Source organism: Diabrotica undecimpunctata, chromosome 7 (assembly GCF_040954645.1).
Source record: "Diabrotica undecimpunctata isolate CICGRU chromosome 7, icDiaUnde3, whole genome shotgun sequence".
In the NCBI taxonomy this organism is placed as follows: Eukaryota; Metazoa; Arthropoda; class Insecta; order Coleoptera; family Chrysomelidae; genus Diabrotica; species Diabrotica undecimpunctata.
This window is the reverse complement of record NC_092809.1, coordinates 101,496,755-101,510,135: the sequence shown is the minus strand read 5'-3', so window position 1 is coordinate 101,510,135 and position 13,381 is coordinate 101,496,755. Positions and strand designations below refer to the sequence as shown.

The 13,381-nt window shown below is 34.1% G+C and overlaps 1 protein-coding gene across 6 annotated transcripts in view; it reads right to left on the bottom strand.

Moving 5' to 3' along the window:
* The window catches only part of for (cGMP-dependent protein kinase for), a 790,239-nt gene that overhangs the window by 9,286 nt on the left and 767,572 nt on the right, over positions 1-13,381 (bottom strand). For all 6 annotated transcript variants that reach the window (XM_072537884.1, XM_072537886.1, XM_072537885.1 and 3 more), the window contains 3 exons: positions 10,491-10,637; positions 5,028-5,362; positions 975-1,277 (listed from right to left, as the gene is read on the bottom strand). In XM_072537884.1, the coding sequence (XP_072393985.1) occupies positions 975-1,277; positions 5,028-5,362; positions 10,491-10,637 (785 nt within the window). The remainder of the gene's footprint in view (positions 1-974; positions 1,278-5,027; positions 5,363-10,490; positions 10,638-13,381) is intronic.

Sequence of the window (13,381 nt, the reverse complement as noted above, 5' to 3'; positions counted from 1 at the left end):
AAAAAATAGTTTCCATCTCGCTGAAACAATAATTATGACTCAATTATTTCGAATATCCTTTTAGAACTACCGCTATCTATCGAATCTACCGCTAAGTATGTATAACGGTTGCGGCGATACAGGCGCTTGATTCTTTTCGACTTTTTCAATAATTTAATATAAATATGGAAAATATCTGATAATTGATTAAATGAAATTTTAATTTTATTTAACACTACGCAGGTAAGTAAATATTAGGCTGCAATTACTAACTATTCTACGTTTCACCACAAGTTTCTTAGATAATTCTAAATTAGCGCCAACGATACAAACTTCTTTTAACTTTGACTTTAGATAGTCTAACCTAAAAAAGTCCAAGTAAGCCAAACTTTATCTCTACAATCATATCGTCCAGGCAATACCATATAACTATGTTATGATACAGAGAACGCCAATGATTTTGAAGTTTCGTCGTCCTGGTTTTAAAAGGATCCATTTAATGACATTGGTTAAGCAAATAGCAGCACTTAGTAATAACTAACACTTCGTAGATACGCCACTGTGTAATGTCGAGCCTTCAATCGTTTCGACACTGGGAGGAATCCAACGAATAGAGACGAAAACACAACATCAATGCTAACGATTGCAATCTTATATCTCATAATTGGTGTTTAGTATACTAGATTATAAGGAAGATAAAATTTGTTTCTTTCAGCATGTTACATACCATCTTCAGAGCTTCCTATAAGGAACTCCTCTAACCTCTTCTTCCTATAAGGGGATACTTTAAGAGAATTTGTTTTTTACAATTACACTGATTAAAAACTTAGGTTTTACAGGATAGTGACATGCTGAAAGTACTTAGCTGATTTTAATAAAAACTTTTACACACTATTACACAGATTTTTTGAGAACATACACCTCTTGCCAGTTTGAGCTATAAATAGATGAGACTAATAAAACCAAAGACAATATTTTCAATAATATTTACTTACCAGTAAACGGAGGTGTGCCTGTCAGCAATTCGAACATCAAAACACCCAATGACCAATAGTCTGCGCTGATATCATGACCTTTGTTCAAGATAACTTCGGGAGCTACATATTCGGGGGTTCCACAGAAGGTCCAAGTTTTTCTTCCGGTTTGCAATTTTTTCGCAAACCCAAAATCGACTAATTTCACATATCCGCTATTATCGAGAAGAAGATTTTCAGGTTTCAAATCCCTGTAAATGATGTTCCGGGAGTGTAAGTAGTCAAATGCTTCCACGACACAAGCTGTGCAGAATTTTGTTGTCGCTAAAAGAGTAAAACATATTTTAAATCAAAATTGTAAATTTTTAATCAACATTGAAAACCGAATATTCTACCTGGTGTAAATGGGTATACAGTGGAACTGGGATATTACGGCCTCGGTAGTTACGTCATCTCGGTTGTAACGTCAATTTTTAATAGGTCCGGCCAAAAACTATTTGATAACATTATTAACAACCCGGTTTTATCGGCTAAAAATAAAGTAAGCCTCGTCTATAATCGTCATCAAATTTTACAGTTGGTTGTCATTTTTTATTTTATGAAGAATAAAGTGCAATGCGTTTCCGGCTTTGCGGCATTGTTCCTTCCAAGAATTGAGAAAGCCCGATTATTCTTTTTGTGTGCAGTTATGTGACTTTCACAGTTCTATGATTTCTCATTTATCAGTGCCATCATAACAGTCAAATTTTCTGTTTCAGAACAGTCAGTTTAAAAAATTTTCGCTACCGTGAAATTGTGTTCGGCTCGTTTTGTTTTTAGATTTAAATTTAGTAATTAACTTTTTATTTTTTAATATTACTTGTTGTAGTACTAAAAGGAAGGCTTTGCCTATTAAAGATAAAGTGCGTGTTATGAGAGTATTTGAAAGTGGTCCAAAAATTGCTGATGTATGTCGGCAATTTAGACATGTTAATTCGACTGTCGGTTCAATCCTAAAAAAAAGGACAAAATTTTAAAGCCTTTAATGAGGAGGTAGAAAATGTTAAAAAGATTAGTAAGTGCATTCGTGGTGATGTCGATTCAGCTCTATTCAATTCAAATCTATTTCAATCTATTCAAATGGTTCAAGCAGTGTCGCAGTTCTGATATTCCTGTGTTCGGGCCACTTTTAAAGGAGAAAGCTACAGAGTTCGGAAAACTGTTTGGTGAAGATTTCACATTTTCTAACGGCTGGCTAGATCGATTTAAAGAGCTGCACTCAATTTCCTTCGCGAAAATTGTTGGAGAGGCAAAATGTGTGGACGAGAATGTGATATATGATTGGTTACAAAACACATGACCACAACTAAGGCAACCATACAAGGATGAAGATATCTTCAATGGCGATTAAACCTGGTGTCTTTTACAAATTAAAGCCAGACAAAACTTTAAATTTCAAAAATCAAAAATGTGTCGGTGGAAAGCTTTCAAAACAAAGAGTCACGACTTTTGTTTGTGCAAACATGACAGGCACAGAGAAAAGAAAGCTTTTGGTTATTAGGAAAAGTTTACATCCTAGATGTTTCAAAAACATAAAACACTACCTGTAAACTACACAGCCAACAAAAAAGCGTGGATGACTTCTGCTATTTTTGAAGAAGAATTGAGAAAGTGGGACACGGAACTCTCTTCAAACAAAAGAAAAATTCTTCTCTTAGTTGACACCTGTGCAACCCATCCCAAGCTTAATTTGACCACTATCAACCTAGTTTTCTTACCAGCAAATTGCACGAGTGTCTTGCAGTCTATGGACCAAGGAGTCATAACAAGTTTAAAGTGCCATTATCGGAAACAGCTTTTGAAAGCGTGGAGTGCGGTTACGTCAGTACAATTTGTAAGTGCTTTCGTCAAGCTAAATTGACTGTAGTTTCTCCTATTGTTCAGGATGCTGACGAAGATGACAAAATGCCTTTGTCAGAGTTGATACAAAAATTTAATGTAAACCAGAGAGAGTTTGGAGCTGATCTTGACTCCTACATTTCAGTAGACGATCAGGTAGAAATATTTCAAGTTTTAAGTAATAAAGAAATTGTGGAACAAGTGCAAAATATGGAAATACATATAAAAGGGCATTCAACCTTTTTTTCTTCAATTTTTTTCTGGATTCGACACAACATCAACTTTTCATTAACTTGGTAAAAGAAAATACAAAATAATTCAAACTTGGTGAAAGAAGCCCAAATTTTCAATGAGCCAAATATTTCGCATGAACAATTTTAAAGGACAGGACATACTGGAACATGTATGGATGTCAAATATATTGATGTGGATTTAAATTATGTGCGATATTTATGTTTTAAAAAAGGTTGTAAAAAGAAAAAATTGCATTTGTCAATGCTACCACCTACTCAATCTGCAGAAACACGTCGTTGCTATAGATTTTACTACCAGGTACAGCGGTGGACGGACAATGATTTATATCCAGCTTAGAAGTAGAAGCTTAGAAAAATATATTAGAACCGGTTCAAACAACAGAGCAATTACTTATGAAAAAGTCCATTAGCTGCACCTGCAAAAAAATTACTCACAATCTTGCAGATGCTTTAAAAATAGGCTGAAATGTTTCGTTTATTGCACTGCTTGTCTTGGACAATCAAGTAAAAATGTTATGATTACCAACAATGTCGATACTGAAATAGCTTTTGATGAAGATGATGAAACTCCAGAAAAAAAAATGTTCACATAATTTTCCGCGGCCAGATAAATGAAAATTACTAAGTTCTTGGGAAGAACCGCGTTGAGAATTTAAAACTTGACGTTTCGTCACCCTCTTTGGAACCATAATCAAGAGGTATATAGTTCCGTTCGAGTTGGGGGTCTCAATCTGCCTACTTCCCTCACTCGTGACGTACCAATATCTTGTTCTGTACAAGAACCGTCAAACGGCACTAAGGTCTCAATCTGCCTACTCCTCAGTGTCGAGCAACGACCGGTCTGACCCTGTGTAACTGCTTTACACTCTCAGTATGCGCGCGAACGGTATGTGCGGAAACCGTCTGTGCGGAATCGGTTGGAGCGGGGGTCTTTTAGCGTCATCGCGCGTGTTTAGCTGTTAGGGCGTTTTCAATTTCGATGGCTTCACGAATAATACTCGATTTTAAGAAGCGGATAGGAGCGATGGTTGTTGCGTTTTCGAAATATATTTTGTGACCTGTCTGAATGTGATGTTGGGCTAGGGCTGAAGTAGAATCGGAATGTTTTACATATATAGAATGTTCATAAATACGGTTGTGGATTCGTCGGATTGTCTGTCCTATGTATGTACGTGGGCAGCTGAAACAAGGTATCTCCTAGACACCATGGTCTTCATTGGGGATTTGGTCTTTTACGGATCTGACAACTTGCAGTGAGTAGTGAAGATTTTTCTACTGATCTTATCAGTGACATCTTTGATAAAAGGTATAAAAATTTTAGGTCGATCAGGGGGCAGGGTTTCTTTTTTGAATGGAATGAGTTTTAGATGTTGATTTGATTTGATTTGTGGTAGCCGTTTTGTAAGTGTTTACCTTATTGTATTAATTTCGGATGATCTGTGATTGTCTTCGCTAAGTCTTATGGAACGGGAATCAAGAGTTTCAATAACTGAATTGAGTTGGGCAGGGTGATGATGTGACTGGGCACTGAGATAACGGTTTGTATGGGTGGGTTTCCGGTACACGAAATATTAAAAACTGTGAGGTGGGTGTTTCTGAATAACAACATCAAGGAATGGCAAAGACACTTCAGACTCAACTTCCATCGTGAATTGAATACTGGGATGTATTCCATTCAGGTGGGAGAGGAGGAGATCTAATGTGTCTTTACCATGGGGCCAAATGGGATTGCACGGGACCACAGTTTAAAAAAAATTATCAAAATTGGTCCTCTAGAAGCTAAAATATTAGAAATTTTTAAGCGGCTCGCTATTTTGAATGCGTGATTTCATTGTTAAGACGGCTGGATTTGCTATCCCCACTACTGCCTCTCGTCGAAAAAACTTTATTTTCAATCAATTCAGAAACCTTAAAGTATAAAATTTTTTTATATCTTACTTACCATCATCAAAATGGCCTTTATCTCTTAGAACAGTCCAAAGTTCTCCTCCCAAACAGCTTTCCATTAGCATGTACAAATATTTAGCGTCTTTGAAAGTTTTAAACAACTTAACAATAAAATCACAATTTGCTTCTCCCATGATCTCTTTCTCTGACATGATATGTTGCTGTTGCCTAGTTTCCACGATTTGTGCTTTCTTCATTTGTTTAAGTGCATAGGATTTGTTTGAGCGGCCTCTGATTTGAACAAGTTCTACTCTGCCGAAACCACCAACTCCGAGAGTTGTAAGAATTACTAAGTCGGATAGTTTGACGCCTTCGAATTCTTGGTTCACTCTAAAAATTTTATGTATCATTAAAAAAAAACTGATAATATTGTTTGTTTTTTTTATAATTGTTTTTTTTTCAATATTAATGATGCTGTCTATAAACTAATACAATTTAAGATATACTATAAGAATAGTTTTTTTTTATTGGCATAGACTAGGTGTCAATTAGCCAGTTACAACATGACTAATACCTCAAGCATCAAAATTTTATGACCGTAAAGTCCATAAAATATCAATAACGAAGAGCTGAATAATATGCTTTAAGAATTAAAATTAAAATAAGATACAAGTTAAATATAGCATCTGTTCAACATCATCAGTGTGTTCAAAAAACGGTACACATAGTATAATTCAAAACACTTTTTTTGTATTATCTCCTTTTTATCTATATTTATATACAAACAAGATGATGAGGTTCTCAGAGTTCCACAGCAAACTCTTGAGCAGCTATCTATAGTTAGAATTTAAGATTTACTACAATTAAAATACTAGTGATAAAGAACCTGATAGAGAAGCCTGCAGAATACAACAATCCATTGGCACTATTTGCCGGCTACTAGACAGCATTCGATACCATAAGCCATCAGAAAATGTTAAAAGCATTGACAGAATGCCGAATGAACCATTGATACACTAGAATAATCAAATATATTTACCAAAATGTCACAGCTAGCGTAAGACTATCTGAACAAGAAACAAATAAATTCTGTAAACAGCGAGGAGTACGGCAAGGAGACAACGTCTCTCCAAAGCTATTCACGATGCTTTTAGAACGTACTTGTAAGAAGGCACATCTGAACGAGCATAGTATCAACATAAATGGAGAGAAGCTCAGTCATTTGAGATTTGCAGATGACATCGTCCTTATAGCCGATCGTATGGATGATGAATAATGTTTGATAAATTATATCACGCTTCCTTGGAGGTTGGACTAAAGAATAATATGAACAAGACGCAAATAATGCTAATCTGGTGTTAAATCGAAATATTGCTGTTGGTAAGTACTTAGGACGTGAAGTTCGGTTGGGCAGAGATAACCAGACATGTGAACTCCCACACCGCATAGGATTAGAATGGGCAGCGTTTGATAAAAATTAAACTATGTATTTAAATCGGATCTCCCCATATGCCTCAAAAGGAAAATCTTTGACCAATGTGTGTTACCTGTACTCACTTTTGGAGCGGAAACATTAACACTCACAAAAAAGGTAGTGAATAAGATTCGCGTGAATTGGGCAGGACACGTGGCCAGATTATCAGACAACCGATAGACAAAATGTATTGTCGAGTGGAGACCAAGACAGGAAACAATACAGAGCAGAGGACGCCCACCAACTAGATGGACTGACACAAGACAGAGACAGATGGAAAGAGTTGAAGGAGACCTAAGTCCAGCAGTAGACGCATACAGGTTGATGAAGATGATGAATAGTTAAATGCATAGAATAGTTTTTAACTATTCACCCTTCCATGTAAATAGAAAGGTAGCCAGCTGCCGGATTAATAGAGATGGATTGGGTATCTCTATATACCAATGATTGAAAAATGAATAAGAGTAAAATAACATTAATGTTCACAAATTAACTAGCATTATTAATAAGTAAGTATTATAAGGACTATATATATATATATATATATATATATATATATATATATATTTCTTGAGATTATTATTTTAAATACTACTTACAGCTAAATTCTCCCAGGACAGCAAAATAAATAAAAATATGTATTAAAACAATTTTAATGATAGTTTGAATACAAATATGATTAACATTATGTTAACCCTTAAGTACTGACGTGTAGTCTACCAGACTACGGCTGTTTTTAAAACTGTAATATCTATCGTAATTCATAAAATATTTAGTTTTCCGTCAGTATACTCTCAAATAGCATTAAAACAAACGTATTTAACAAATATTAAAAATAGATCTCGAATTGAACCGAAATTATCCGACAATAAAAGTTAGGCGTAATCTGTCAGACGATACATCAGTATAAGAGTAACTATTATTAGACGTGGGTTATTTGTTTACTGTTACGTTGTGATAGTCAAAAGTAGTCAAAATGAGTAATAAGGCAAATTTCTCAAAGAATGTGCATTTTATGGACAATAATTATGAAAAAACAGTTACGAAATGGTATGAAGAATGTGATAGTAGTGGAAGTGAAATCGAGAATGCAGAATATGATTGTGTTATCGAAAATAAGCACGATACAGCATCGAAAATATCGGAAGAGAGTGACGAAGACGAAAATATTGAGGAAGATGACTAATCTAATAGAGGCAATATTTTCGGCAAAAATCGTTTTAAATGGGCAGCATAAGAAGTTGCACCTACACGAGGGAGAACTTTAAAACATAATATAGTTATACAACTTCCTGGTCTAAAGAATTCTGTTCGTGCGCTTGGAAATCATACATCCCCCTTAGATATTTTTAATTTACTGTTTTCTACAGAGATGATTGAGCACATTATTCACTGAACCAACGCTAAAATCTGTAGTTATCGGGAAAAATACAAAACAACTGATGGAAGTGAAATTCGTGACACGGATTTGATTGAAATGAAAGTATTTTTGAGTGTGTTAATTTATATTGCCGTTTTCGGCAATAGTAAAGATCGTTTTGCGGTCCTGTTAGCATGTCTTCGTTTTGATAATCCCAACGACCGAAAACAGCGTCAACAAACTGATCCAACTGCTCCAATATCAGAAATATTTAACAAGTTTGTATTAAATTGTCAAAACGTATATTCAGTTGGCCAGACTATATGTGTCGATGAGATACTAGTTTGTTTTCTGGGCAGATGTATATTTAAAATGTTCATGCCGAAGAAACCCGACAAATATGGTCTAAAACTGATGTGTCTCACAGATGCCAGAAACGGGTATTTGTATAATAGCTATATATATATATATATATATATATATATATATATATATATATATATATATATATATATATATATATATATATTGTGGAAAGCACTCTGATGAACGTAAACTATTAGAAGATGAAAAAAACTTTCGAAGCCAACTCAATCTGGTTTAGTCACCGCAGATAATTGGTTATTATCGATTGAGTTAGTGCAACTTTTAAGGAACAATGTTTTGACTTACGTGGGAACCATAAAAAAAAATAAAAAGGAAATTCCTCCTTCTTTTCTACCAAATAGAAAGGGGGAGATAAGAAGCACCCTATATGGTTTTACTGAACAGATGACATTACTGTCATATGCAGGCAAAAAAAAGGAAAAGCTACAATATCCTCAATGCACCATTGTGATTACCATGCATGCACCATTGACCAAGACACTGATTCGCAAACGAAAAAGCCAGAAATTGTATTGTTCTACAATACGACCAAAGGATTAGTCGACTCACTAGATGAGAAATCTTCTAAAAATACTTGCAGAGGTCGTACTCAAAGATGGCCAATGGGAATATTTTTCAGAATTGTAGATATATTTTGCAGCAATGCATACATAGTTCATCAGGTATTCAAAGATATCGGAAAAATCTAATTTTCTAAAACAATTGGCAAAACAATTAGTAGAACCACATATGCGAAGACGGGAAATCATTAATCATATTCCAAGAGAAATAAAAATTTGTATACGTCGCGGTCAGGTATTAGGTATTAAAGAAAGAACTGCGCCAGATGTTATAGATGATAACATCTTGGAAAAAAGAAAAATGTACTCGATTTGCCCAAGTATAAAAAGAATACCTTTGTAATAATTGCAAAAAACCGATATGCTTCCAGTGCACAAAACGAGTGTGTATTCGATGCTCAGAAGATGAGTAAAGAAAATGATGTACTTTTACATTTGTGTTTATGTTTATATTATATATTTTTTTAAAAGTTTGTGTTTACTTCATATACATTTTGTTATATCCCCTAAGAAATACTAGATCTGTATTAGTTAATAATAATTTATAATTATTTTTTTACTGTAAACTTTTCAAGTGTTACACTTAGTTTATATTTTTCGGTTTCCACAGTAATAATTTTTTTTTCAATTACTTCATGTTGGTTTTTGATATTTATTGAAAATATGTTATTGAAAATGAATGTAATTAATACGTTTAAAACATATTTCAACTGAGTTTCACAAAAAATATGCAAAAAAATTGTTTTTATTTAGGGTAGTCCCACAGACGACATGTCAGTAATTGTGTTCCAATCTTCATATGTCAATACTTATATAAATATTATCATAATTATATACATTTTGAAGTGCATATATGTCAAATAGTATTTTGAACCTTGACTCACCAGTTGAGTCATAGGCCTTTGAGAATGTATCCATACATATTAGCCGATGACTCGTTAAGTCATGTAACTCAACCAATATTATATATTAAACTTATATTGCATATTAAATATCAACAACTTTAAACCATGAAAAATGTTTTAATTGATAGTATGAAATAGTCTCCAAGGCAAAGCCCAGGCTTATCGGGACACAAAGCATAAAAAAATGGAGTCTTTTTACGTATATTATAGTTAGGTTAGGTTAGGTTAGGTTAAGTTATATACTTTACTCATAGACTATCTAAAACATGGAAGATTGTATAAGTTATCTGTTTTCCAATTATATTCAATACGATTTAATTGAATATTGCCCATGTGCAACCATAAACCCAAAAATACTTTTAGTGATGAAACGGTTAACCAAGTAGTTATTCTGAAGTGCTCTTTTGTTTTTTCGGTCAAAAACAAATTTTCAGCTTACGTATTGGTTGCCGCCACTATATGTTCAAGAAAGTCATCAGTAAATAATAATTAAAAAAAGTCATACGGGTTACCTGTAAGTAAACTTGTTTTTAGCCCAGGATTACCAGAAAATGGTTGAATACCAGGTACCAACTCAAATGATAAAACTATAGCACGTATGTGCTAAAAAAACTACTCAAAAATTAAGGAAAGGTAAAGCAGTTGGACCAGATGACATCCTTTTGCCCCTAATTGCTTTTAATTCTGCAGTTCCTTTGAATTTATACTAGTGAGTTTGAAATATTTCTCTAACTAGCATGCGAACAGTGTAAGAATCAACCTAGTAAACTACACATTTCGAAGTGTATCTGACAGAGCTGTCGAACCGATTAATTTTAATAAATACACCTACCTTCTTCTTTCTATATTTTCATCCTTATATTTAGTTCTAATTTCATCTAGATTTGATATCAGTTGGTTAAATGTATCTCTATCTATTACCAGGGTGGTGACGCCTTCTGGATCATCCACTATCACATTGGCAGTTCTTAAATCATCCCTAAAAGACAAATAAAATAATTAAAGCACGAATAATAAATGGTTTTATTATGTTGTAATATGCAGTCTGAATGATTCACTCTTATCTAAAAAGGTAAACTATATATAATTATGTGATGTCTGTTTAAAATAATCATTTTTGGGTGTGAAGCATATACAGGCAGTTTCTGCATAAATCGCTCCACAATATCACTACAAATGATAATTTCACTAAGTATGTGAGTTGTAAAAAAAGTAAAAACAGAGATTAATAAGGATTTTGCGAAAATAGTTGAAGACACTACTAGAGGCATAGAAAAACAGTGGAACGAAATAAAGACAACACTTACCACAATTTCGCATGAATATCTAATATCAAAAAGAGAAAAGAAGCAAGAATAGATGATAGATAAAATATTTCAGATGATGGAAGAGTGAAGAAAATTAAAGGGTAGAAATGACAGCGAATACAAAAAGTTGCATAAGACTATACTAAAGGACATAAAAGGAGCAAAATAAGTATGGCTGGCGGAGAAATGTACGGAAATTGAAACACTACAACACAAACATGACGATTTCCATATGCACAAAAAATTAAAGAGGTACAGAACACCAGAAAGCAACGCAATACAGGCATATTTGTAGACATTGAAGGCCATCTTTTGAAATGGTGAAATTTTAAAGCTATTACAAGTACACCAAATCACAGCTCTTATGAAGCTATTCAACAACATCTACGAGACTGATTATTTACAAAAGACTGGCTACTATCAATATTCATTCCACTTCCTAAAAAAGCCAAAGTTTGACGAGTCATGTACTTAAAGTACTCCTTACTCACTCAAAGTACTATCATTCACTCGCGCATATACACCAAATTAGAAGAACACCTGAGTGAAGTTCAATTTGGATTCAGAGCAGGACTCGGAACGAGGGAAGCACTTTTTAGTTTGCAAGTTCTAATACAGAGAGCCAGGGATGTCAACTGCGATGTGTATGCATGTTTCATTGATTTCGAGAAGGCATTTGATAAAATCCCACATGGAAAACTAATCGACATGCTAAAAACAACAGCTAAAAACAACGACTCGATATAAGACTGTCAGAAATCTTCACAGTCGAAAAAGGAGTTAGACAGGGTTGCATATTGTCACAGGCATTATTTAACATATACTGTGAAAACATCTTTAGAGAGGTCTTGGACGAATCAGAACATGGGATTGCTGTAAATGACCAACTTATAAACAATATTAGATATGCAGATGATACAGTGTTGCTGGGAGATAGTGTTGATAGAAAGGATAACGTTGTAGAAACATGTAACAAATACGGCCTTAAACTAAATTGCAAGGAAACAAAAATAATGATCATTAGTAAGAACACCAACATAAACGCCCAAATTACAATAGGCGATACACCGTTAGAGAGAGTAGAAAAAATATGCTATTTGAGCTGCAATTTTAAGGATACTTGGGATCACAGCTACGAAATAAAAACTCGTATTGAAAAAGCCAGAAGCTCTTTCAACAGCCTTGGGAAGATTCTCTGCAACCTATCTTTATGTATCAATATACGCATTTGAGGCATTTGAAATGTGGTGTTAACGACGTATGTTGAGGGTCTCATATATACACCACACAAGTAACATAACTATTCTCCAGAGGCTAGGAAAAGACAAGAAATTATTAACACCGTAAAGAACAGAAAATTGGGTTACTTCGGCCACATCATGCGTAATAATAAATACCGACTTCTACAGTTGATTCTACAAGGCAAGATTGAGGGTAAGAGAGGCCCTGGACGTAGACGTATATCCTTGCTGGCCAATCTTAGGAAGTGGACTGATCTAACGTCAACTGATTTATTTCGAGCTGTTGTGAATAAAATAAGATGGATCAATGTGGTCGCCAATATCTCTAGAAGATAGGCACATTTAGAAGAAGAAGAGTTGTAAAATGTGAGCTTATCTTTTTATTGAACAATATATGAAAGCAATTTTAAAAAATTAATATTTTTCCTCCTTTTTCACATATGTCTCAAGAAATATTGGTTTTGGAACAATTTTGTATAGAACATTAAAGTTTTGTAATTAAATTAAATAAAGATAATGTGAGTTTCAAACCTTAAAAATTATTATTATTGGTTGGGGAAAGTATGTACTATTTCTTTTCATATTTTTACATTTAATATTTTTCTTTTAGTGTACTATAATGTGATCTAATTCAATGCTGTATTCTAACGACTTTGTTAAAATATATTGCTTCCTGTTATTTCGTAAAATTGTTAAACTGGCTATCTCATTTATTATGTTTTAAGTACGGAGAATTTGACTTCTTTTGTTATTTTTGTGTCGCCAATACACACAAGAGTACAGACTCGTATTACGGTGACAATTAACTTAAATTATCGCCACTCAAAATCGCAATACAATAGAGTGGTATACCCTCGTGCTACCGACCACGTCGAAGCGTGGACAGAGGGTGGTTTCTGACGATCTCAAGACAAATTTTCATCCCAAGACAGCGAACCAAACGGACCTAGTGTGATCGGTTCTCGTCCTATCGAGCGTCGGCGGGCGTCTCGACGTGGTACCAACGAGATTTCCCTGGCTAAGAATACGACTTCAATATTTCAAAGGGTAAGTCTATGTTCTTTGTGCAGACAACAATAATGAGTATGGCTAGTTAATTTCGCTAATTTATTTACAAACAAAATATTGCATTTTTTCTTCATTATTATTTATCTCATATCATTTAAGAAGCGACC